At 47.8% G+C, this 27,684-nt stretch overlaps 1 protein-coding gene across 1 annotated transcript in view; it reads left to right on the forward strand.

Moving 5' to 3' along the window:
• The first annotated feature begins 17,766 nt into the window (after positions 1–17,766).
• LOC138279314 (vomeronasal type-2 receptor 26-like) overlaps positions 17,767–27,684 on the forward strand; it is a 134,584-nt gene continuing 124,666 nt past the window's right edge. The window contains exon 1 of the mRNA XM_069219395.1: positions 17,767–18,030. Coding sequence (XP_069075496.1) covers positions 17,767–18,030 — 264 coding nt within the window. The remainder of the gene's footprint in view (positions 18,031–27,684) is intronic.

Below are 27,684 nucleotides of genomic sequence, written 5' to 3' on the forward strand. Positions count from 1 at the left end.
GTCCTTTGTTCTGCCATCCTGGGCCAGGCCTGGCTGGACCCCAGGAGGGCAGATGCCTGTCTGAGGGGTTGGCAGCAGCAGCAGCTGCAGTGAAACCCCAGGAAGGGCAGTTTGGCAGTACCAGGGTCTGTGCTACAGACCACTGGGATCATGGGATTGTGCCAACTATGCCAGGATGGCATAGAGGGGGCAATTCCATGATCATAGACATGTTACATGGCCATATTCGGAGTTACCATTGTGAAGCTACATATAGGTAGTGACCTATATGTAGTGCACGCGTGTAATGGTGTCCCCGCACTTACAAAGTTCAGGGAATTGGCTCTGAACAATGTGGGGGCACCTTGGCTAGTGCCAGGGTGCCCTCACACTAAGTAACTTTGCACCTAACCTTTACCAGGTAAAGGTTAGACATATAGGTGACTTATAAGTTACTTAAGTGCAGTGTAAAATGGCTGTGAAATAACGTGGACGTTATTTCACTCAGGCTGCAGTGGCAGGCCTGTGAAAGAATTGTCAGAGCTCCCTATGGGTGGCAAAAGAAATGCTGCAGCCCATAGGGATCTCCTGGAACCCCAATACCCTAGGTACCTCAGTACCATATACTAGGGAATTATAAGAGTGTTCCAGTAAGCCAATGTAAATTGGTAAAAATAGTCACTAGCCTGTCAGTGACAATTTGGAAAGAAATGAGAGAGCATAACCACTGAGGTTCTGATTAGCAGAGCCTCAGTGAGACAGTTAGTCACTACACAGGTAACACATTCAGGCACACTTATGAGCACTGGGTCCCTGGGTTACCAGGGTCCCAGTGACACTTACAACTAAAACAACATATATACAGTGAAAAATGGGGGTAACATGCCAGGCAATATGGTACTTAACTACACAACCCCCCCCCCCAAACGAAGGACAATAAGACTAGCCATGACCTGATGAGTCTTCATTGTCTAAGTGGAAATATCTGGAGAGTCCATCTGCATTGGAGTGGCTACTCCCAGGTCTATGTTCCACTGTATAGTCCATTCCCTGTAGGGATATGGACCACCTCAACAATTTAGGATTTTCACCTTTCATTTGTTTTAGCCAAAGTAGCGGTTTGTGGTCTGGCTGAACAATGAAGTGAGTGCCAAACAGGTATGGCCTCAACTTCTTCAGAGCCCAGAACACAGCAAAGGCCTCCCTCTCTATGGCAGGCCAACGCTTTTCTCTAGGGGTCAACCTCCTACTAAAAAAAGCAACAGGTTGATCCTGGCCCTCAGAATTAAGTTGTGATAGGACTGCCCCTACTCCTAATTCAGATGCATCAGTTTGGACATAGAATTTTTTAGAGTAACAAGGGCTTTTCAGGACAGGTGCAGAGCACATGGCCTGCTTCAGCTCCTCAAAAGCTTTCTGACAGTTTGCTGTCCATAATACCTTTTTAGGCATTTTCTTGGATGTGAGGTCATTGAGAGGGGCTGCAATGGAGCCATAGTTCTTAATGAACCTCCTGTAATACCCAGTGAGGCCTAGGAAGGCTCTCACCTGAGTCTGAGTGGTAGGGGGAACCCAATCAGTAATTGTTTGGATTTTTCCCTGTAGTGGTGCAATCTGTTCCCCACCAACAAGGTGTCCCAGATAAACCACCTTACCCTGCCCTATCTGGCACTTTGAAGCCTTGATAGTGAGGCCTGCCTTTTGCAGGGCCTCCAAAACTTTCCATAGGTGGACCAGGTGATCATCCCAGCTGGAGCTAAAGACAGCTATATCGTCCAAATATGCTGCACTGAAAGCTTCCAGCCCTTGCAGGACTGTGTTCACCAACCTCTGAAAAGTGGCAGGTGCATTTTTCAAACCAAAAGGCATTACAGTAAAATGGTAATGTCCTCCAATGGTTGAAAATGCAGTCTTAGGTTTAGCATCTTCTGTCAATTTGATCTGCCAATACCCTGCAGTCAAGTCAAAAGTGCTTAGATACTTGGCAGATGCCAGTGTATCTATGAGCTCATCTGCCCTGTGTATAGGGTGAGCATCAGTTTTGGTTACCAAGTTGAGACCTCTATAGTCTACACAAAACCGCATTTCTTTCTTTCCATCTTTGGAATGGGGTTTTCGTACCAGTACCACAGGAGAAGCCCATGGACTGTCAGAGTGCTCAACCACTCCTAGTTCTAACATTTTCTGGACCTCTTGCTTTATGCAGTCCCTGACATGTTCAGGCTGCCTATAGATCTTACTTTTGACAGGCAAGCTGTCTCCAGTATCTATAGTGTGCTCACACCAAGAAGTGGTACCTGGCACAGTAGAGAAGAGTTCAGAGAATTGATCTAGGAGGTTTATGCAATTGTCTTTCTGCTCAGCAGTAAGACAATCAGCCAAAACTACACCTTCCACCAGAGCATCTTGTTCTGTGGAAGAGAAGAGATCAGGTAGAGGATCACTGTCTTCTTCCTGTCCCTCATCTGTAGCCATGAGCAGGGTGAGATCAGCCCTGTCATAGTAGGGTTTCAGGCGGTTTACATGGAGTACCCTAAGGGGACTCCTTGCAGTGCCTAAGTCAACTAAATAGGTGACTTCTCCCTTTTTCTCAACAAATGTGTGGGGTCCACTCCATTTATCTTGGAGTGCTCTTGGGGCCACAGGCTCCAAGACCCACACTTTCTGCCCTTGTTGGTACTGAACCAAAACAGCCTTCTGATCATGCCATTGCTTCTGGAGCTCTTGGCTGGCCTGAAGGTTTTTGCTGGCCTTTTTCATGTACTCAGCCATCCTTGTTCTGAGGCCAAGTACATAATCCACAATATCCTGCTTAGGAGCTTTTAAAGGTTGTTCCCAACCCTCCTTTACAAGTGTGAGTGGACTCCTAACAGGGTGTCCAAAAAGAAGTTCAAAGGGGCTGAAGCCCACTCCTTTCTGGGGTACCTCCCTGTAGGCAAAAAGGAGGCATGGTAAAAGGATATCCCATCTCCTGCGGAGTTTTTCAGGGAGACCCATAATCATGCCTTTGAGAGTTTTATTAAATCTCTCCACCAGTCCATTTGTTTGTGGATGATAGGGTGTTGTGAACTTATACGTTACACCACACTCCTTCCACATGGCCTTTAAGTATGCAGACATGAAATTGCTTCCCCTGTCTGATACTACTTCCTTTGGGAAGCCCACCCTGGAAAATATTCCCAGGAGGGCCTTTGCCACTGCAGGTGCTGTAGTGGTCCTTAAAGGAATAGCTTCAGGATATCTTGTGGCATGGTCCACTACCACCAAGATAAACCTATTGCCTGAAGCAGTAGGAGGGTCAAGGGGGCCAACTATGTCAACCCCTACCCTTTCAAAGGGAACCCCAACCACAGGCAGTGGGATAAGGAGTGCCTTTGGGGTGCCACCTGTCTTACCACTGGCTTGACAGGTTTCACAGGACTTACAAAATTCCTTTGTGTCCTCAGACATTCTAGGCCATTGAAACAGGGGAACAAGCCTGTCCCAAGTTTTCATTTGTCCTAGATGCCCAGCTAGGGGAATGTCATGTGCCAGGGTTAGGAGGAACTTTCTGTACTCCTGAGGAATCACTAATCTCCTGGCAGCTCCAGGTTTAGGATCCCTATGCTCAGTGTACAAGAGGTTGTCCTCCCAGTAAACTCTGTGAGAGTCAGTGACATATCCATTAGCCTGTTTGACAGCTTGCTGTCTGAGACCCTCTAATGTGGGACAGGTTTGCTGTGCCACACTCAGCTCCTCTCTGGCAGGCCCCCCTTCACCCAAAAGCTCAGCAGTGTCTGCTTCCAGCTCCTCTGGTGTAGGTTCTGCACAGGGAGGGAATTCTTCTTCCTCAGAAGTTGAATCCACTGTAGAGGGAAGGATAGTAGGAAGTGGTTTGCTTCTACTAGCCCTAGCTTTAGGGAGCACTTGGTCCATTGTTCCAGGATCCAAGCTTCCCTGTCCTTTTTGCTTTTTGGCCTGAGCCTTTGTCAAAGCAAAAATATGCCCTGGGATGCCCAGCATTGCTGCATGGGCCTCCAACTCCACATCTGACCAAGCTGATGTCTCCAAATCATTCCCTAATAGACAGTCTACAGGTAAATCTGAAGCTACCACAACTTTCTTTGGACCAGTAACCCCCCCCAGTTGAGATTAACAACAGCCATGGGGTGGCTAAGTGTGTTGTTGTGAGCATCGGTTACTTGGTACTGGTGACCAAGTAGGTTTTGTTCAGGGTGGAACAGTTTCTCTATGACCATAGTCACACTGGCTCCAGTGTCCCTGTAGGCCTGAACCTCAACACCATTTATTAGGGGTAGCTGCTTGTACTTATCCATATTAAGGGGACAAGCAACTAAGGTGGCTAAATCAATAGCCCCCTCAGAGACTAACACAGCCTCTGTGGCCTCCCTAACAAGGCCAACCCCAACTAAGTTACCAATAGTGAGCCCAGCTACTCCCTTGGATTGGCTATTAGTAGGTTTGCTCCCACCACCACTGCTATTAGTAGGGACACTAGGGGTAGCAGTAGCGGTTGTAGTGGTAGGAGCATTGGTGCTTTTCTTTGGACAACTGGGATCTGTTGTCCAATGGCCTTTTATTTTACATAAATAGCACCATGGTTTCTTTTCCTTGTTCTGATTAAAAGAGGATTTGGGCCCACCACCCCCACCAGAGTGTTTTTGTGGGCCTGATGAAGACTTATTTTTAGATTTGTCCCCACCCTTGTCAGAAGACTTACCATCCTTCTTTTTGTTGCCATCTTTGTCACCCCCTGTATGAACTTTTCTGTTCACCCTTGTTCTGACCCATTTGTCTGCCTTCTTTCCCAATTCTTGGGGAGAGGTCAGATCAGAGTCCACCAAGTACTGGTGCAACAAATCAGACACACAATTATTAAGAATATGCTCTCTTAGGATCAAGTTATACAGGCTGTCATAATCAGTAACTTTACTGCCATGTAACCACCCCTCCAAGGCCTTCACTGAATGGTCAATGAAATCAACCCAGTCTTGTGAAGACTCCTTTTTGGTCTCTCTGAACTTTATCCTGTATTGTTCAGTGGTTAAGCCATAACCATCCAGGAGTGCATTCTTAAGAACTTGGAAATTATTGGCATCATTTTCTTTCACAGTAAGGAGCCTATCCCTCCCTTTTCCACTAAATGATAGCCATAGGATAGCAGCCCACTGCCTTTGAGGGACATCCTGTACAACACAGGCCCTCTCAAGTGCAGCAAACCACTTGTTATTGTCATCCCCCTCCTTATAAGGGGGAACTATCTTGTGCAGATTCCTGGAATCATGCTCTTTTGCAGGATGACTATGGGGAATACTGCTGCTGCCACCATGGGTTTCTAAACCCAACTTCTGTCTTTCCTTCTCTAGTTCAAAAGACTGTCTATCCAAATCCAGCTGTTGCTTCGTAAGCTTCAGTCTGGTTTGTTCCACCCTCAACTTATTGAGTTCCCTCTCTAACATTCTGTCATCAGGGTTGGTAGGAGGGACATTCCTAGATACAGAGGTATGATGGGAATGAACAGAAGGAGACCTGTCCCTTACAGAAGCCACCCTAACAGCTTGGCTAACAGAAACATCACTACCAGTATGGTGAGAATAAATGCTTTTGCTATGATGTGAGACAACACTATTTGTATGGTGTGGCTCATCATCATTACCAACTATGCTAGACTGTCTAGTAATGGACAGGCTTGGAAGTTTCTTTCCTGAATCTTTTCCTGGGGGAGTCCCTGGATCAGATTGAGAACCATTAGCTACTTTTTCAACAGATGGGGCCCTTTTAGCCTAATCATGTTCTCTAAGCATGTTAAGTAACAGTTCCAAGGAAGGATTCTTCCCTACACTCAAACCTCTCTCTATGCAGAGACTCCTTGCTCCTTTCCAGCTAAGGTGATCATATGCAAGTTTGGACAGATCAACATTTTAGCCTGTGCCAGACATTTTTAGAGAGAGTTAAAGTGATAGAAAAAGAGAAAAAAGTTTTCAGAACTTTTTAGAAAGACAGAAAAAAAACTTTTAAGAACTTTTTGAAAGTTTAGAAGTACTTTTCAGCACTTAGAAAAGAGTGAAAAGAGGAAATGCAAAACTTTTTGGCTATGTGTATATACACTGACCTTGTTTTGTATATTTTTCTCTTATGAAAAGTACAATGACAAGAGTGGTAAGTAGTCTCAAAGCACTTATCCCACCGCTGCACAACCAATGTAGGAGGCTGGACTGGCTTGTAGTGAGTACCAAGGGGTACTTGCACCTTGCACCAGGCCCAGTTATCCCTTATTAGTGTATAGGGTGTCTAGCAGCTTAGGCTGATAGATAATGGTAGCTTAGCAGAGCAGCTTAGGCTGAACTAGGAGACGTGTGAAGCTACTACAGTACCACAAGTGTCACTTGCACAACATCATAAGAAAACACAATACACAGTTATACTAAAAATAAAGGTACTTTATTTTTATGACAATATGCCAAAGTATCTTAGAGTGTACCCTCAGTGAGAGGATAGGAAATATACACAAGATATATATACACAATAGCAAAAAATATGCAGTATAGTCTTAGAAAACAGTGCAAACAATGTATAGTTACAATAGGATGCAATGGGGAAACATAGGGATAGGGGCAACACAAACCATATACTCCAAAAGTGGAATGCGAACCACGAATGGACCCCAAACCTATGTGACCTTGTAGAGGGTCGCTGGGACTATTAGAAAATAGAGTTAGAAAAATAACCCTCCCCAAGACCCTGAAAAGTGAGTGCAAAGTGCACTAAAGTTCCCCTAAGAACAAAGAAGTCGTGTTAGAGGAATAAGGCAGGAAAGACACAAACCAACAATGCAACAACGCTGGATTTCCAATCTGGGGTACCTGTGGAACAAGGGGACCAAGTCCAAAAGTCACAAGTAAGTCGGAGATGGGCATTGCCCAGGAAATGCCAGCTGCGGGTGCAAAGAAGCTTCTACTGGACAGAAGAAGCTGCGGTTTCTGCAGGAACGCAAAAGGCTAGAGACTTCCCCTTTGGAGGACGGATCCCACTCGCCTCTTAGAGTCGTGCAGAAGTGTTTTCCAGCCGAAAGAACCCCAACAAGCTTTGCTAGCTGCAAATCGTGCGTTTAGCGTTTTTGGATGCTGCTGTAGCCCAGGAGGGACCAGGAGGTCGCAAATTGGACCAGGAGGTAGAGGGGACTTCGACCAAGACAAGGAGACCTCTTAGCAGCAGGTAGCACACAGAGAAGTGCCAGAAACAGGCACTACGAGGATGCGTGAAATGGTGCTCACCCGAAGTCGCACAAAGGAGTCCCACGTCGGCGGAGAACAACTTAGGAGGTCGTGCAATGCAGGTTAGAGTGCCGTGGACCCAGGCTGGACTGTGCACAAAGGATTTCTGCCGGAAGTGCACGGAGGCCGGAGTAGCTGCAAAAGTCGCGGTTCCCAGCAATGCAGTCTAGCGAGGTGAGGCAAGGACTTACCTCCACCAAACTTGGACTGAAGAGTCACTGGACTGTGGGGGCCACTTGGACAGAGTTGCTGGATTCGAGGGACCTCGCTCGGCGTGCTGAGAGGAGACCCAAGGGACCGGTAATGCAGCTTTTTGATGCCTGCGGTTGCAGGGGGAAGATTCCGTCGACCCACGGGAGATTTCTTCGGAGCTTCTAGTGCAGAGAGGAGGCAGACTACCCCCACAGCATGCACCACCAGGAAAACAGTCGAGAAGGCGGCAGGATCAGCGTTACAGAGTTGCAGTAGTCGTCTTTGCTACTATGTTGCAGTGTTGCAGGCTTCCAGCGCGGTCAGCAGTCGATTCCTTGGCAGAAGGTGAAGAGAGAGATGCAGAGGAACTCGGCTGAGCTCTTGCATTCGTTATCTAAAGTTTCCGCAGAGACAGAGACCCTAAATAGCCAGAAAAGAGGGTTTGGCTACCTAGGAGAGAGGATAGGCTAGCAACACCTGAAGGAGCCTATCACAAGGAGTCTCTGACGTCACCTGGTGGCACTGGCCACTCAGAGCAGTCCAGTGTGCCAGCAGCACCTCTGTTTCCAAGATGGCAGAGGTCTGGAGCACACTGGAGGAGCTCTGGACACCTCCCAGGGGAGGTGCAGGTCAGGGGAGTGGTCACTCCCCTTTCCTTTGTCCAGTTTCGCACCAGAGCAGGGCTAAGGGGTCCCCTGAACCGGTGTAGACTGGCTTATGCAGAATTGGGCACATCTGTGCCCAACAAAGCATTTCCAGAGTCTGGGGGAGGCTACTCCTCCCCTGCCTTCACACCATTTTCCAAAGGGAGAGGGTGTAACACCCTCTCTCAGAGGAAGTCCTTTGTTCTGCCATCCTGGGCCAGGCCTGGCTGGACCCCAGGAGGGCAGATGCCTGTCTGAGGGGTTGGCAGCAGCAGCAGCTGCAGTGAAACCCCAGGAAGGGCAGTTTGGCAGTACCAGGGTCTGTGCTACAGACCACTGGGATCATGGGATTGTGCCAACTATGCCAGGATGGCATAGAGGGGGCAATTCCATGATCATAGACATGTTACATGGCCATATTCGGAGTTACCATTGTGAAGCTACATATAGGTAGTGACCTATATGTAGTGCACGCGTGTAATGGTGTCCCCGCACTCACAAAGTTCAGGGAATTGGCTCTGAACAATGTGGGGGCACCTTGGCTAGTGCCAGGGTGCCCTCACACTAAGTAACTTTGCACCTAACCTTTACCAGGTAAAGGTTAGACAGATAGGTGACTTATAAGTTACTTAAGTGCAGTGAAAACTGGCTGTGAAATAACGTGGACGTTATTTCACTCAGGCTGCAGTGGCAGGCCTGTGTAAGAATTGTCAGAGCTCCCTATGGGTGGCAAAAGAAATGCTGCAGCCCCTAGGGATCTCCTGGAACCCCAATACCCTGGGTACCTCAGTACCATATACTAGGGAATCATAAGGGTGTTCCAGTAAGCCAATGTGAATTGGTAAAATTGGTCACTAGCCTGTTAGTGACAATTTGTACAGAGAGAGCATAACCACTGAGGTTCTGGTTAGCAGAGCCTCAGTGAGACAGTTAGGCACCACACAGCGAACACATACATATAGGCCACAAACTTATGAGCACTGGGGTCCTGACTAGCAGGGTCCCAGTGACACATAACAAACATACTGAAAACATATGGTTTTCACTATGAGCACTGGGCCCTGGCTAGCAGGATCCCAGTGAGACAGTGAAAACACCCTGACATACACTCACAAACAGGCCAAAAGTGGGGGTAACAAGGCTAGAAAGAGGCTACTTTCTCACACCAACCTTTACCAGGTAAAGGTTAGACATATAGGTGACTTATAAGTTACTTAAGTGCAGTGTAAAATGGTTGTGAAATAACGTGGACGTTATTTCACTCAGGCTGCAGTGGCAGGCCTGTGTAAGAATTGTCAGAGCTCCCTATGGGTGGAAAAAGAAATGCTGCAGCCCATAGGGATCTCCTGGAACCCCAATACCCTGGGTACCTCAGTACCATATACTAGGGAATTATAAGGGTGTTCCAGTATGCCAATGTAAATTGGTAAAATTGGTCACTAGCCTGATAGTGACAATTTGTAAAGAGAGAGCATAACCACTGAGGTTCTGGTTAGCAGAGCCTCAGTGAGACAGTTAGGCATCACACAGGGAACACATACCTATAGGTCATGAACTTATGAGCACTGGGGTCCTGACTAGCAGGGTCCCAGTGACACATAACAAACATACTGAAAACATAGGGTTTTCACTATGAGCACTGGGCCCTGGCTAGCAGGATACCAGTGAGACAGTGAAAACACCCTGACATACACTCACAAACAGGCCAAACGTGGGGGTAACAAGGCTAGAAAGAGGCTACTTTCTCACACTGATCTTCTGCTTCACAATAGGAATACAACAGCAATAACACCAGTAGTGATACTCATGTCAGTACTCATTGTGTGGCAGTATCTGGAGTCATCTCACAACCAACTTTCAGTGGTGTGCTACAAGAAGTCCTTTCTTTAATGATTACACATATCAACAGCTTCAACCAGTTTCCAAGCATCCGGATTTTGCTAATGTGAAGGGAGAACTTTATGCTTTGAGTGGCATACTACATGTGGTTGGAACAATAGCTGGCATGCGTATTGCCTTGGTGCCACCATGCGCCGGGAGACAGTTCTACAGCAATCGGAAGAACTTCCATTCAATCAATGTGCATGCTGCCTACTTAGCTGATTTGTACATCTCAAGCGTGTGTGACCATTTCCCAGGGTCAACTATGGAACAGCAGCATATTTCTACAAATGACCCAACTTGGAACAGGAAGGGCCTGGCTTGTTGGTAAGGACAAAATGGTGTGAGGATCATTTGCTTTATTCCTAGTTTAGGAATGTACAATAAAATGAGATTTTTCTCTTCAATTGTTTTTTTTTACTTTGATGTAGGAGACTCAGCGTATCCTAACCGACCATGGTTGAGGAATCCAACAACACCAGGGGAAGTCTCCTTCAATGATGCCCACATAAGAACACAGAGGCCAGTAGAGCAGGCTTTTGGGCTCCTAAAGGCCAGATCTTGGTGTCTGGACAAGACGGGCAGAGATGTCCTCTAGTCATCCAATAAGGTGAGCCAAGTCACGGTTGCCTGTTGTATGTTGTACAAAATAGCCCTGCAACGTAACATTTCAATCATAGTAGAGGACAGGGACCATGAAGAGCCACTGGGTGAGGATGTTGAGTTGGTAATTGACATACGGCTAGAAGTTATTGACCACTTCATCACCTGAGTGAAAGTGTCAGAACAACTTGTAATATGGTGAACATCCCAGTCTGTGAGGGTTACTTAGTAGAATTTGTTAGTTCAGAAAATTCCAGGGCAAATATGTTTTTTGATCAAAGTTTCCATACATTGACTGATGTGTTTATTGACATTGATTATGTTTGCTTGTGCTATGTGTATGTGTCTTCCTAACATATCATTGGAGTCAAACTTCTTCTGTGAAATCATTTACTTTCCCATGTTATTCTGTTTTAGGATCCTTCACCATGTAATCTTCATTTGGACATTTCAAAATTGTGACATGTGCTGTGATATGTTGCTGCTGGAAAGTATAAAGGGAACATGTGGAAATCCTGGGACAGACTTAGGGCAGTTTTGCGTGAAAAAGTATAGCACCGGCTAGCACCATTCTAAGATGCCAGACGGGCACCATATTTTTGGAATGGCGCTAGCCGGCGCTAATGCCCTGTTAGTATCCTTGGAAAGGATGCTAACAGGGCGGGGAGGCGTAGAGGAAACCGGGGTTGTGCGCTGAATTATTGCGCTACACTGTTTAGAGGCAGAAAAATGCCTCTAAGCAGTGTAGCACCATTTTCTGGCGCACAACCCCCATAGACATGGCTCCTGTCTTAGTAAAGACAAGAGCCATGCCCACCACCCCAATGTGTCACAGTCTCGGGCGGGTCTGATCAGGACTCTGGTTGGGACACCCCTTGAGGTCACGAATATCTAAAGAGGTAGTATACTGGGGCAGAAGAGCAGCTAAAGGCATACACTGAAAGGACAGCTATGAACAGGCACAGGAAAGTAAAGCAGAGCAACCCTTGTGTGAACCAACAGGAAACAGATTACTAATGGACAAACACGCTGGGGTTGTACACAGAGTAAGGCTCAGAACCTCCCACAGTGACAGGGAATGTCAATGCCTCTGTTCAGTTTGCTCTTACAGATAGTCACCCTGCCAGACCCATAGAAAGGAGGCAGCAGAAGTGATTCTGTCTCTGGACCCTAGAGCACAAACAAGGATAGTACTTACATACACAGGACACGCTCTTGTGGGTCCAGCTGGAAACACAGTGGCGATTCCTGAGAAAACAGCAATAGCACACTGTCACTGTTAGGCACGAAAGACAACGTATAACACTAGACAAGGATGGGGGCTGGAATTGCCTCCTGGAAACCAGGAGCCAACCCCAGTACAAAGGAGGACACTTATACACTGGTGAAGACTGATAGAACACTTACCAGACACAAAGAACCAAGATGAAACAGAAACAGAAGGGAACAAACAAAGAGGCAGAGGCAAGAACTGGGAACAGGCTCCGGCTGAAGTAAAGGCAGGACTAGGACTTGAAAACAGGGTGCAAAGTTCTGGCTGGAACAAAGAGAGATAGGACTGGGAAACTGAGAACAGGCTCTGGCTGGAACAGGCAAGGACAGGACTGTAATACAGAGAGTAGGAATGAGTAGTAAACAGGACTGGGAAACAGAGAGAAAGTTCAGGCTGAAACAAGGCAGGAGCAGGGCAGAGAAACAGGGAGCAGGCTCTGGAAGAAACAAACAGGTACAAGGCTAAGAGATAGGGAGCAGAATCTGGCTGGAACAATCAGGAGCAGGGCAGAGAAACAGGAAACAGGCTCAAGCTGGAACAGAACAGGAACAAAACTGGAACACCATCCGACAAAGGGTCTGTAACACAAAGATATCGAACTCCAATGCACGACAGGGATCTTGAGGAAATGGCTGCTTATAAGCAGCTCCAAGCTGGGCTGCACAGGAGAGGTCTCAGGTGTGTGTAGTTTCAGATACTTGCAAGTCCTGGAGGAGAGGATCCAGTGAAAAGGAGAAACTGGACTTTTCCCATAGAAAACAATGGGAAACAGAATCCGGGCTTTCCTGACTACCAGGCTGTGCATTATGGGATTTGCAGTCCCAGAAAGCAAATGTAGTACTACACAAGTGTACCATGGAGAAAAGAGAAACAAACAGGAGTCAGCAAGGGACTCTAGATAAGTGCTCAAGGTGATTCCCAGGCTACCGAGAGTCCCCTTACAGTGCCCCCTAGAAATGGGACGACAGAGTCGTAACACAATGTCCATGCCCAGGGGACAAATATCCCCTGGCCATGGCCATTGGGGCAAGCCCCATGCAGGGGGCCCAAAGCCAGGGCCCCCGAAGGGGGAAAAAAAACCCGATATATATATATACACTTACCGGTGTCCCTCTGGAGTGGGTGGGGGTGTCCCCGAGGCCAGGGAAGGGCACCTGTGGGCACTCTCCATGGTCTTTGACCCTGGAAATATGCCTATAGGTCCCCCTACGCCTGCCCATACCCAGGTGTTAAAAAATGGTGCGAAGCAAGCTTAGCGCCATTATTTAAGGACCCATCCCCCGTGCTCAATTTTAGCACGGGAGATAAATATGGCGCTAAGGCATATCGTCCTTTTCTCGATGGGAACGCCTACCCTGCATCTCAATGACGCAAGGTAGGTTTTCACGTCCAGAAAGCGAAGTAAACTCCATAACTTAGGTGCTAGACGTGTCTAGCGCCAAAGTATAAATATGGAGTTAGGTTTGCGCTGAATTAGCGTAAAAACAAAATGATGCTACTTCAGCACAAACAGAGTATAAGTATGGGCTTTACTCTTTGCATGTACAGATCTTGCACAGAGACCACTTGCATAGTGATTAAATGGAAATTCTTGTGACTGTATCTGTAGGAGGCTGGACTGGCTTGTAGTGAGTACCAAGGGGTACTTACACCTTGCACCAGGCCCAGTTATCCCTTATTAGTGTATAGGGTGTCTAGCAGCTTAGGCTGATAGATAATGGTAGCTTAGCAGAGCAGCTTAGGCTGAACTAGGAGACGAGTGAAGCTCCTACAGTACCACTAGTGTCATATGCACAATATCATAAGAAAACACAATACACAGATATACTAAAAATAAAGGTACTTTATTTTTATGACAATATGCCAAAAGTATCTCAGTGAGTACCCTCAGTATGAGGATAGCAAATATACACAAGATATATGTACACAATACCAAAATATGCAGTAATAGTATTAGAAAACAGTGCAAACAATGTATAGTTACAATAGGATGCAATGGGGACACATAGGGATAGGGGCCACACAAACCATATACTCCAAAAGTGGAATGCAAACCACGAATGGACCCCAAACCTATGTGACCTTGTAGAGGGTCGCTGGGACTGTAAGAAAACAGTTAGGGTTCGAAAAATAGCCCACCCCAAGACCCTGAAAAGTGAGTGCAAAGTGCACTGAAGTTCCCCAAAGGACATAGAAGTCGTGATAGGGGAATTCTGCAGGAAAGACACAAATCAGCAATGCAACAACGATGGATTTCCAAACGAGGGTACCTGTGGAACAAGGGGACCAAGTCCAAAAGTCACAAGCAAGTCTGAGATGGGCAGATGCCCAGGAAATGCCAGCTGTGGGTGCAAGAAGCTTCTACTGGACAGTAGGGAGTGCCCAGCAAGACAAGTAGCCCTCTCAGAAGCAGGCAGCATCCGCAGAAGTGCCAGAACAGGCACTACAAAGAGGAGTGAAACGGTGCTCACCCGAAGTTGCACAAAGGAGTCCCACGTTGCCAGAGTACAACTCAGGAGGTCGTGCAATGCAGGTTAGAGTGCCGTGGACCAAGGCTTGGCTGTGCACAAAGGATTTCTGCCGGAACTGCACAGAGGCCGGAGTAGCTGCAAAAGTCACGGTTCCCAGCAATGCAGTCTGGCGTGGGGAGGCAAGGACTTACCTCCACCAAACTTGGACTGAAGAGTCACTGGACTGTGGGAGTCACTTGGACAGAGTTGCTGGATTCAAGGGACCTCGCTCGTCGTGCTGAGAGGCGACCCAGGGGACCGGTGATGCAGTTCTTTGGTGCCTGCGGTAGCAGGGGGAAGATTCCGTCGACCCACGGAGATTTCTTCAGAGCTTCTAGTGCAGAGAGGAGGCAGACTGCCCCCACAGCATACACCACCAGGAAAACAGTTGAGAAGGCGGCAGGATCAGAGTTACAAGGTCACAGTAGTCGTCTTTGCTACTTTGTTGCAGTTTTGCAGGCTTCCAGCGCGGTCAGCAGTCGATTCCTTGGCAGAAGGTGAAGAGAGAGATGCAGAGGAACTCTGATGAGCTCTTGCATTCGTTATCTAAAGAATTCCCCAAAGTAGAGACCCTAAATAGCCAGAAAAGGAGGTTTGGCTACCTAGGTGAGAGGATAGACTAGCAACACAGGTAAGAGCCTATCAGAAGGAGTCTCTGACGTCACCTGCTGGCCCTGGCCACTCAGAGCAGTCCAGTGTGCCAGCAGCACCTCTGTTTCCAAGATGGCAGAGGTCTGGAGCACACTGGAGGAGCTCTGGGCACCTCCCAGGGGAGATGCACGTCAGGGGAGAGGTCACTCCCCTTTTCCTTGTCCAGTTTCGCGCCAGAGCAGGGCTGGGGGATCCCTGAACCGGTGTAGTCTGGCTTATGCAGAAATGGGCACCATCTGTGCCCATGAAAGCATTTCCAGAGGCTGGGGGAGGCTACTCCTCCCCTGCCTTAACACCTTTTTCCAAAGGACTTCTCTGAGGAAGTCCTTTGTTCTGCCTTCCTGGGCCAAGCCTGGCTGGACCCCAGGAGGGCAGAAACCTGTCTGAGGGGTTGGCAGCAGCAGCAGCTGCAGTGAAACCCCAGAAAAGGCAGTTTGGCAGTACCCGGGTCTGTGCTAGAGACCCGGGGAATCATGGGATTGTCTCCCCAATACCAGGATGGCATTGGCGGGGCAATTCCATGATCTTAGACATGTTACATGGCCATGTTCGGAGTTACCATTGTGAAGCTACACATAGGTAGTGACCTATGTGTAGTGCACGCGTGTAATGGTGTCCCCGCACTCACAAAGTCCGGGAACTTTGCCCTGAACAATGTGGGGGCACCTTGGCGAGTGCCAGGGTGCCCACACACTAAGTAACTTAGCACCCAACATTTACCAAGTAAAGGTTAGACATATAGGTGACTTATGAGTTACTTAAGTGCAGTGGTAAATGGCTGTGAAATAACATGGACGTTATTTCACTCAGGCTGCAGTGGCAGGCCTGTGTAAGAATTGTCAGAGCTCCCTATGGGTGGCAAAAGAAATGCTGCAGCCCAAAGGGATCTCCTGGAACCCCAATACCCTTGGTACCTCAGTACCATATACTAGGGAATTATAAGGGTGTTCCAGTATGCCAATGTAAATTGGTAAAATGGTCACTAGCCTGTTAGTGACAATTTGGAAAGAAATGAGAGAGCATAACCACTGAGGTTCTGATTAGCAGAGCCTCAGTGAGACAGTTAGTCATAACACAGGTAACACAGACAGGGCACACTTATGAGCACTGGGGCCCTGGCTGCAGGGTCCCAGTGACACATACAACTAAAACAACATATATACAGTGAAATATGGGGGTAACATGCCAGGCAAGATGGTACTTTCCTACAACAGCCAAGCCTGGGTCCCCAACACTCTAACCTGCAGTGCACAACCTTCTGAGTTGTCCTCCGGCGTCGTGGGACTCCCTTTTCTGACTCAGGGTGGACTCCGGTTCACTCCTCTTCCAAGTGCCTGTTCCGGTACTTCTGCAGGTGCTGCCTGCTTCTGTGAGGGCTCCCTGACTTGCTGGGCACTCCCTCTGTCTCCTCATCCAAGTGGCGACATCCTGGTCCCTCCTGGGCCACAACAGCATTCATAAACCCTAACCGCGACCCTTGCAGCTAGCAAAGCTTGTTTGCGGTCTTTCTGCATGGGAACACTTCTGCAAGCTTCTTCACGACGTGGGACATCCATTCTCCAAAGGGGAAGTTTCTAGCCCTCTTCGTTCTTGGAGAATCCACAGCTTCTACCATCCGGTGGCAGCTTCTTTGCACCCACAGCTGGCATTTCCTGGGCATCTGCCCACTCTCTACATTGTCGCGACTCTTGGACTTGGTCCCCTTGTTTCAAAGATACTCAGTTCCGGAAATCCATTGTTGTTGCTTTGCTGGTGTTGGTCTTCCTTGCAGAAACCCCCAATCACGACTTCTGTGCTCTCTGGGTGTTATAGGTGCACTTTACACCTACTTTTCAGGGTCTTGGGGTGGGCTATTTTTCTAACCCTCACTGTTTTCTTACAGTCCCAGCGACCCTCTACAAGCTCACATAGGTTTGGGGTCCATTCGTGGTTCGCATTCCACTTTTGGAGTATATGGTTTGTGTTGCCCCTATCCCTATGTGCTCCTATTGCAATCTACTGTAACTTTACATTGCTTGCATTACTTCCTTTTGCTATTACTGCATATTTTTGGTATTGTGTACATGTATCTTGTGTATATTTGTTATCCTCATACTGAGGGTACTCATTGAGATACTTGTGGCATATTGTCATAAAAATAAAGTACCTTTATTTTTAGTATATCTGTGTATTGTGTTTTCTTATGATATTGTGCATATGACACCAGTGGTATAGTAGGAGCTTTACATGTCTCCTAGTTCAGCCTAAGCTGCTCTACTATAGCTACCTTCTACCAGCCTAAGCTGCTAGACACCTCTTCTACACCAATAAGGGATAACTGGACCTGCTACAGAGTGTAAGTACCCCTTGGTACCCACTACAAGCCAGGCCAGCCTCCTACAGTGGTTCACTCTGGTGTGATATTATTCAGTCTGCTGTGGTTCACTCTGCCATGGCATGGTTCAGTTTCAAGTGGTTTGGTCCAGTCTTCTGTGGTATTTTCCACCCTGCTGTGGTGTAGTCCAATCTGCCATTGCATGGGTCTGCTGTGGTGTTGTCCAATCTGCTGTGATATTGGTCAGTCTGCTACCGCATGGTTCAGTCTACTGTGGTGTGGTTGAAATGATGTTCATTGTCACAATCCTATCCATAACCACTAAAGAAGCTCATGGGAATGACAGAGAGATGAATGTATTTGTCACACAGGTGCCTTCATCTAGTGATTCCAAGTTTCTCACTGTGTCACTTTCAGCCCTGCACTCCGCTTTCTTCGACACGCCATGGCTCTTATCTTTGCCATAGAGGAGATCAACAGAGACCCTGAACTCTTACCAAACCTCACCCTGGGTTACCAGATTTATGATTCTTGTGCCAGTGAGATGAAGGCGCTTCATGGTACTATGAGCATATTCTCAGGTAAAACAAAATCCGTTCCAAACTACAGCTGTCAGAAGAAGGACACACTGTGCGGGATCATCGGAGACTTCTCTTCAGCAACGACCTTACCGATGGCTCAACTTGTGGGGATCTACAGGTATCCACAGGTAGGAGGTGCTGATGGCTTTGTATGTTTAGTAGTAACAGCAGTGTTCTACTACACAGAGATGGACCTTGCAGCATCATAAGAGACACCTGAAGTCACAACTACCTTGATAAATGTATCAATGTAGAGGCTTTTTAAATTGTCAACATGACATCTTGAGGCCACTACATAGCAGGGTGAAGAAGCAAAGGAAAGTTTAAAAGTGTAAAAATTAACAAGTTTAGGTAGAGCTCACCAAACAGAAGTTGGGATATCGCAATAGGTCAGTCCTCCATTATTGCTGTTGTCAACTCAGTAGCTGTAGGAAAGTACCATCTTGCCTGGCATGTTACCCCCATATTTCACTGTATATATGTTGTTTTAGTTGTATGTGTCACTGGGACCCTGCCAGCCAGGGCCCCAGTGCTCATAAGTGTGCTCTGTATGTGTTACCTGTGTTATGACTAACTGTCTCACTGAGGCTCTGCTAATCAGAACCTCAGTGGTTATGCTCTCTCATTTCTTTCCAAATTGTCACTAACAGGCTAGTGACCAATTTCACCAATTTACATTGGCATACTGGAACACCCTTATAATTCCCTAGTATATGGTACTGAGGTACCCAGGGTATTGGGGTTCCAGGAGATCCCTATGGGCTGCAGCATTTCTTTTGCCACCCATAGGGAGCTCTGACAATTCTTACACAGGCCTGCCACAGCAGCCTGAGTGAAATAACGTCCACGTTATTTCACAGCCATTTTACAAATCAAATCAAATCAAATCATTAACATTTATAAAGCGCGCTACTCACCCGTGCGGCTCTCAAGGCGTAATTCCTTACACTGCACTTAAGGAACTTATAAGTCACCTATATATCTAACCTTTACCTGGTAAAGGTTGGGTGCTAAGTTACTTAGTGTGTGGGCACACTGGCACTAGCCAAGGTGCCCCCACATTGTTCAGGGCCAATTCCCCGGACTTTGTGAGTGCGGGGACACCATTACATGCGTGCACTGCATGTAGGTCACTACCTATGTGTAGCTTCACAATGGTAACTCCGAATATGGCCATGTAACATGTCTATGATCATGGATTTGCCCCCTCAATGCCATCCTGGCATTGTTGGCACAATCCCATGATCCCACGGGTCTCTAGCACAGACCCGAGCACTGCCAAACTGCCTTTTCAGGGGTTTCACTGCAGCTGCTGCTGCTGCCAACCCCTCAGACAGGTTTTTGCCCTCCTGGGATCCAGGCATCCCTGGCCAAGGAAGGCAGAACAAAGGATTTCTTCTGAGAGAGGGTGTAACACCCTCTCTATTTGGAAATAGGTGTGAAGCCTGGGGAGGAGTAGCCTCCCCCAGCCTCTGGAAATGCTTTCATGGGCACAGATGGTGCCCATTTCTGCATAAGCCAGTCTACACCGGTTCAGGGACCCCTCAGCCCTGCTCTGGCGCGAAACTGGACAAAGGAAAGGGGAGTGACCACTCACCTGACCTGCACCTCCCCTGGGAGGTGCCCAGAGCTCCTCCAGTGTGCTCCAGACCTCTGCCATCTTGGAAACAGAGGTGCTGCTGGCACACTGGACTGCTCTGAGTGGCCAGGGCCAGCAGGTGACGTCAGAGACTCCTTCTGATAGGCTCCTTCAGGTGTTGCTAGCCTATCCTCTCTCCTAAGTAGCCAAACCCTCTTTTCTGGCTATTTAGGGTCTCTGCTTTGGGGAATTCCTTAGATAACGAATGCAAGAGCTCATCCGAGTTCCTCTGCATCTCTCTCTTCACCTTCTGCCAAGGAATCGACTGCTGACCGCGCTGGAAGCCTGCAAAACTGCAACAAAGTAGCAACGACGACTACTGTGACACTGTAACGCTGATCCAGCCGCCTTCTCGACTGTTTTCCTGGTGGTGCATGCTGTGGGGGTAGTCTGCCTCCTCTCTGCACTAGAAGCTCCAAAGAAATCTCCAGTGGGTCGACGGAATCGTCCCCCTGCAACCGCAGGCACCAAAGAACTGCATCACTGGTCCTCTAGGACTCCTCTCAGCACGACGAGCGAGGTCCCTTGAACTCAGCAACTCTGTCAAAGTGACTCCCACAGTCCAGTGACTCTTCAGTCCAAGTTTGGTGGAGGAAAGTCCTTGCCTCCCTACGCCAGACTTCATTGCTGGGAACCGAGTGTTTTGCAGCTACTCCGGCTCCTGTGCACTCAACAAAGATTTCCTTTGTGCACAGCCAAGCCTGGGTCCACGGCACTCTAACCTGCATTGCACAAACCTCCTGAGTTGTCCTCCGGCGGCGTGGGACTCTCTTGTGCAACTTCGGGTGAGCACCGTTTCACTCCACTTTGCAGTGCCTGTTCTGGCACTTCTGTGGTTTCTGCTTGCTTCTGAGAAGGCTCCTTGTCTTGCTGGGTGCCCCCTCTTTCCCCTGACGCAATTGGTGACATCCTGGTCCCTCCTGGGCCACAGCAGCATCCAAAAACCCTAACTGCAAGCTTTGCATCTAGCAAGGCTTGTTTACTGTCTTTCCGCAGGAAAACACTTCTGCACAACTCTTCACGACGTCAGACATCTGTCCTCCAAAGGGGAAGTTTCTAGCCCTTGTCGTTCTTGCAGAAACCTCAGTTTCTACTGTCAAGTAGCAGCTTCTTTGCACCCACAGCTGGCATTTCCTGGGCATCTGCCCACTCTCGACTTGATCGTGACTTTTGGACTTGGTCCCCGTGTTCCACAGGTACCCTCGTCTGGAAATCCATCGTTGTTGCATTGCTGGTTTTGGTCTTTCCTGCAGAATTCCCCTATCACAACTTCTGTGCTCTTTGGGGAACTTTAGTGCACTTTGCACTCACTTTTCAGGGTCTTGGGGTGGGCTATTTTTCTAACCCTCACTGTTTTTTTACAGCCCCAGCGACCCCCTACAAGGTCACATAGGTTTGGGGTCTATTCGTGGTTCGCATTCCACTTTTGGAGTATATGGTTTGTGTTGCCCCTATCCCTATGTGTCCCATTGCATCCTATTGTAACTATACATTGTTTGCACTGTTTTCTATTCCTATACTGCATATTTTTGGTGTTGTGTACATATATCTTGTGTATATTTGCTATCCTCATACTGAGGGTACGCACTGAGATACTTTGGTATGTTGTCATAAAAATTAAGTACCTTTATTTTTAGTATATCTGTATATTGTGTTTTCTTATGATATTGTGCATATGACACTAGTGGTACTGTAGGAGCTTCACTCGTCTCCTAGTTCAGCCTAAGCTGCTCTGCTAAGCTACTTTTTCTACCAGCCTAAGCTGCTAGACACCCCTATACACTAATAAGGGATACCTGGGCCTGGTGCAAGGTGTAAGTACCACTTGGTACTCACTACAAGCCAGTCCAGCCTCCTACACCCGGGTACTGCCAAACTGCCTTTCCAGGGTCTCCACTGCAGCTGCTGCTGCTGCCAACCCCTCAGACAGGTTTCTGCCCTCCTGGGGTCCATGCATCCCAGGAAGGCAGAACAAAGGATTTCCTCTGAGAGAGGGTGTAACACCCTCTCCCTTTGGATATAGGTGTGAAGGCTGGGAAGGAGTAGTCTCCCCCAGCCTCTGAAAATGCTTTGATGGGCACAGATGGTGCCCATCTCTGCATAAGCCAGTCTACACCGGTTTATGGATCCCCCAGCCCTGCTCTGGCGTGAAACTGGACAAAGGAATGGGGAGTGACCACTCCCCTGACCTGCACCTCCCAGGGGAGGTGCCAAGAGCTCCTCCAGTGTGTCCCAGACCTCTGCCATCTTGGAAACAGAGGTGTCTGTGGCACATCGGACTGCTCTGAGTGGCCAGTGCCAGCAGGTGACATCAGAGGCTCCTTCTGATAGGCTCTTACCTCTCTTGGTAGCCAATCCTCCTTCCTTGGTAGCCCAATCTCCTTTTCTGGCTATTTAGGGTCTCTGCTTTGGGGATCGCACCAGATAACAAATGCAGGAGCTCATCAGAGTTCCTCTGCATCTCCCTCTTCACCTTCTACTAAAGGATCAACCCCTGATTGGTCAGGACACCTGCAAAACCGCAACAAAGTAACAAGACTACTACTAGCAACCTTGTATTGCTTCATCCTGCCAGCTTTCTCAACTGTTTCCAGGTGGTGCATGCTCTGGGGGTAGCCTGTCTCCTCTCTGCACCAGGAACTCTGAAGAAATCTCCTGTGGGTTGACGGAATCTCCCCACTGCAACCGCAGGCAACAAAAGACTGCATCACTGTTCCTCTGGGTCCCCTCTCAGCACGACGAGCATGGTCCCTGGAACTCAGCAACTCTGTCCAAGTGACTCCCACAGTCCAGTGACTCTTCAGTCCAAATTTGGTGGAGGTAAGTCGTTGCCTCCCCACACTAGACTGCATTGCTGGGTACCGCATGATTTGCAGCTGCTCCGGCTCCTGTGCACTCTTCCAGGATTTCCTTCGTGCACAGCCAAGCCTGGGTCCCGACACTCCTTCCTGCAGTGCACAACTTTCTGAGTTGTCCTCCGGCATTGTGAGACTCCCTTTGGTGACTTAGGGTGGACTCTGGTTCACTTTTCTTCTTAGTGCCTGTTCAGGTACTTCTGCGGGTGCTGCCTGCTTCTATGAGGGCTCCCTAAGTTGCTGGGCACACCCTCTGTCTCCTCATTCAAGTGGCGACATCCTAGTCCCTCCTGGGCCACAGCAGCATCCAAAAACCCTAACTGCGTCCCTTGCAGCTAGCAATTCTTGTTTGCAGTCTTTCTGCATGGGAACTCCTCTGCAAGCTTCTTCACGGCGTGGGACATCCATCCTTCAAAGGGGAAGTTCCTAGTCCTCTTCTTTCTTGCAGAACTCCAAGCTTCCTCCAACGGGTGGCAGCTTCCTTGCATCCTCAGCTGGCATTTCCTGGGCTCCTGCCCATTCTCGACACTGTCGCGACTATTGGACTTGGTCCCCTTGTCTTATAGGTACTCAGGTCCGGAAATCCACTGTTGTGGCATTGCTGGTGTTTGTTCTTCCTGCAGAATTCCCCAATCACGACTTCTGTGCTCTCTGGGGGTAGTAGGTGCACTTTACACCTACCTTTCAGGGTCTTGGGGTGGGCTATTTCTTTAACCCTCACTGTTTTCTTACAGTCCCAGCGACCCTCTACAATCTCACATAGGTTTGGGGTCCATTCGTGGTTCGCATTCCACTTATGGAGTATATGGTTTGTGTTGCCCCTATACCTATGTGCTCCTATTGCAATCTACTGTAACTTTACACTGCTTGCATTACTTTTCTTGCTATTACCTGCATAATTTTGGTTTGTGTACATACATCTTGTGTATATATCTTATCCTCATACTGAGGGTACTCACTGAGATACTTTTGGCATACTGTCATAAAAATAAAGTACCTTTATTTTTAGTACTTCTGTGTATTGTGTTTTCTTGTGATATTGTGCATAATACACCAGTGGTATAGTAGGAGCTTTACATGTCTCCTAGTTCAGCCTAAGCTGCTTTGCCACAGCTACCCTCTATCAGCCTAAGCTGGTAGAAACACCTCTTCTACACTTATAAGGGATAACTGGACCTGGCACAAGGTGTAAGTACCTCTGGTACCCACTACAAGCCAGGCCAGCCTCCTACATTGGTTGTGCAGCTTTGGGATAAGTACTTGTAACTACTTACCACTTTGTCATTGTGTACTTTTCATAAGAGAATAATATACAAAACAAGTTCAGTGTATGTACACCTAACCAAAACGTTTTGCTTTTCTTCTCTCAAACTTTTTACAAAGTTCTGAAAAAGTTCTCTAAACTTCTAAAAGTTTCTAAAAGTTAGAAAAAGTTTTTTTCTCTGTTCTTTAAAAAGTTCTGAAACTTTTTCTTTCTTCTCACTGTCTCTAAACCTTCTTCTATCATGTATGATGTAGAGTCTGCTCTTAAAATGGTCAATACTACCTATGACAATTTGAATTACAAGAGCCTAAGGAGTCTCTGCTTAGATAGAGGTTTAGTGATAGGAAAGAATCCCACAAAAGAGTTTCTATATAACATGCTTATTGTGAATGATGAGTCCCAAGCAGGCACTTCAAATGAGAAGTTATTAGATGGCTCCCATTCTGACTCAGGGGATCTCCTTGAGGCAGGTGGGGAGGGTTCTGTTCCAAATCTGCTCCTTAGCAGACCACCTAGTAATGCTGGTAGTAATGGAGGTTCCCATCATACTACTATGATGGGGACCTCCATTACTACCAGCATTACTAGGTGGTCTGCTAAGGGGCAGATTTGGAACAGAACCCTCCCCACAGGGGTGTCTTTATTCCTGGAGGCCAGGTTATTAGAGTCCAGTCAGTTAGGGACAGATCTCCCTCTGTTGTTTCCAATTTATCTTCTGTGTCCAAGCATTCCCAACCCACCCACCCTGAAGACAACATGTTAGAAAGGGAACTCAAAAAGTTGAGAGTGGAAGAGACCAGACTGAAGCTTAAAAAGCAACAGCTGGCCTTAGACAGGGAATCCCTAGACCTGGAGAAGGAGAGACAGAGATTGGGGGTTGGACCCCATGGTGGCAGCAGCAGTATTCCTGATAGTAATCCTGTTAGAGAGCATGATTTTAGGAATCTGCACAAGATAGCCCCCCCTTACAAGGAGGGGGATGACATCAACAAGTGGTTTGCTGCACTTGAGAGGGCCTGTATGGTACAGGGGGTCCCTCAAAGGCAGTGGGCTGCTATATTGTGGCTATCTTTCAATGGAAAGGGTAGGGATAGGCTCCTTACTTTTAGAGAAAGTGATGCTAACAATTTTACAGTTTTGAAGGATGCACTCTTGGATGGATTTGGCTTAACCACTGAACAATACAGGATTAAGATCAGAGACACCAGAAAAGAGTCCTCACAAGACTGGATAAACTTTGTTGACTGTTCAGTGAAGGCCTTGGAGGGGTGGTTACATGGCAGTAGAGTTTCTGACTATGAAAGCCTGTATAATCTTATTCTGAGAGAGCATATTCTGAATAACTGTGTGTCTGACTTGTTATACCAATATCCAGTGGACTCAGATCTGACCTCTCCCCAAGAATTGGGAAAGAAGGCAGACAAATGGGTCAGAACAAGAGTGAACAGAAAAGTTCATACTGGGGTGACAAGGATGGCAAGAAGAAGGATGGTAAGTCTTTTGACAAGGGTGGGGACAAAAGTAAAACTGAGTCTTCATCAGGCCCACAAAAATCCTCTGGTGGGGGTGGTGGGTCCAAATCCTCTTCCAATAATCAAGTTAAAAAGCCTTGGTGTTATTTGTGTAAAGTCAAAGGCCATAGGACAACTGATGCCAGTTGTCCAAAGAAAAACACCAAACCTCCCACTACCACAACCCCTACTGCAAATTCTAGTGCCCCTAGTAATAGTAGTGGTGGTGGGAGCAAACCTACTAATAGCCAATACAAGGGAGTAGCTGGGCTCACTTTTGGTCATTTATTTGGGGTTGGTCTTGTTAGGGAGACCACAGAGGCTGTGTTAGTCTCTGAAGGTGCCATTGATTTGGCCACCTTGGCTGCTTGTCCCCTTAATATGGATAAGTACAAGCAACTTCCCCTAATAAATAGTGTTGAGGTTCAGGCCTACAGGGACACAGGTGCCAGTGTTACCATGGTAATAGAGAAACTGGTCCACCCTGAACAACACCTACTTGGTCACCAGTACCAAGTGACAGACGCTCATAACAACACCCTTAGCCACCCCATGGCTGTTGTAAATCTCAACTGGGGGGGGGGTTACTGGTCTAAAGAAAGTTGTGGTAGCCTCAAATTTACCTGTAGACTGTCTACTAGGGAACGATTTAGAGAGATCAGCTTGGGCAGAAGTGGAGTTGGAGGCTCATGCAGCAATGCTGGGCATTCCTGGGCATATTTTTGCTTTGACAAGGGCTCAGGCCAAAAAGCAAAAAGGACAGGGTAACTTGGATCCTGGAACAATGGACCAAGTGCACCCTAAAGCTAGGGGTAGCAAGGGTAAATCCCTACCCACTATCCCTACCTCTACAGATGATTCTCCTTTTGAGGAAGAAGAATTTCCTCCCTGTGCAGAACCTTCACCAGATGAGCTGGCAGCAGACACTGCTGAGCTTTTGGGTGGAGGGGGGCCTGCCAGGGAAGAGCTGAGTGTGGCACAGAAAACCTGTCCCACATTAGAGGGTCTCAGACAGCAAGCTGTCAAGCAGCAAAATGGGGATGTCAGTGATTCACATAGAGTTTACTGGGAGGACAACCTCTTGTACACAGAGGCAAGGGACCCAAAACCTGAAGCAGCCAGGAGATTGGTCATTCCCCTGCAGTACAGAGAGTTCCTCCTAACTCTGGCACATGACATTCCTTTGGCTGGGCATTTTGGCCAGATCAAACCATGGGAAAGGCTTGCCCCCCTGTTTTACTGGCCTAGGATGTCAGAGGACACTAAAGATGTTTGCAAGTCTTGTGTGACCTGCCAAGCCAGTGGCAAGACTGGTGGCACACCAAAGGCTCCCCATATCCACTACCTGTGGTTGGGGTCCCCTTTGAAAGGGTAGGGGTTGACATAGTTGGCCCCCTTGACCTTCCTACAGCTTCAGGCAATGGGTTTATTGTGGTGATTGTGGACCATGCCACCAGATATCCTGAAGCAATTTCTCTAAGGACCACTACAGCTCTTGCAGTGGCAAAGGCCCTCCTGGGAATCGTTTCCATGGTGGGTTTCCCAAAAGAGGTTGTATCAGACAGGGGTAGCAACTTTATGACTGCATACTTGAAAGTTATGTGGAAGGAATGCGGTGTAACATACAAATTCACCACACCTTATCATCCACAGACTAATGGACTGGTAGAGAGGTTTAATAAAACTCTCAAAGGTATGATAATGGGACTCCCTGAAAAACTTAGGAGGAGATGGGATGTCCTGTTACCTTGCCTCCTTTTTGCTTAAAGGGAGGTACCCCAGAAAGTAGTGGCCTTCAGCCCCTTTGAACTCCTCTTTGGACACCCTGTAAGAGGTCCACTAACACTTGTGAAGGAGTGCTGGGAACAACCTTTAAATGCTCCCAAACAGGACATAGTGGACTATGTACTTGGCCTAAGATCCAGAATGGCCGAGTACATGAAAAAGGCCAGTAAAAACCTTCAGGCCAGCCAAGAGCTCCAGAAGCAATGGCATGACCAGAAGGCTGTTCTTATTCAGTTCCAACCAGGGCAGAAGGTGTGGGTATTGGAGCCTGCGGCCCCAAGAGCACTCCAGGACAAATGGAGTGGACCCCATCTAATTGTTGAAAAAAGGGCGAGGTTACCTATCTGGTAGATCTGGGCACTGCCAGGAGTCCCCTTAGGGTGATTCATGTCAACCGCCTAAAACCCTACTATGACAGGGCTGATCTCACCCTGCGCATGGCAACAGGTGAAGGACAAGAAGAAGAGAGTGATCCTCTCCCTGATCTCTTCTCCTCCACTGAAGAGGATGCTTTAGTGGATGGAGTAGTTTTGGCAGATTGTCTGACTGCAGAACAGAAAGACAACTGGAAAAATCTCCTTGGACAGTTTTCTGAACTCTTTTCAACTGTGCCAGGCACCGCATCTTGGTGTGAACACACAATTGATACTGGAGACAGCTTGCCTGTCAAAAGTAAAATCTATAGGGAGCCTGACCATGTCAGGGACTGCATAAAACAAGAGGTTCAG

This window comes from Pleurodeles waltl, chromosome 2_2 (assembly GCF_031143425.1).
Source record: "Pleurodeles waltl isolate 20211129_DDA chromosome 2_2, aPleWal1.hap1.20221129, whole genome shotgun sequence".
NCBI lineage: Eukaryota > Metazoa > Chordata > Amphibia > Caudata > Salamandridae > Pleurodeles > Pleurodeles waltl.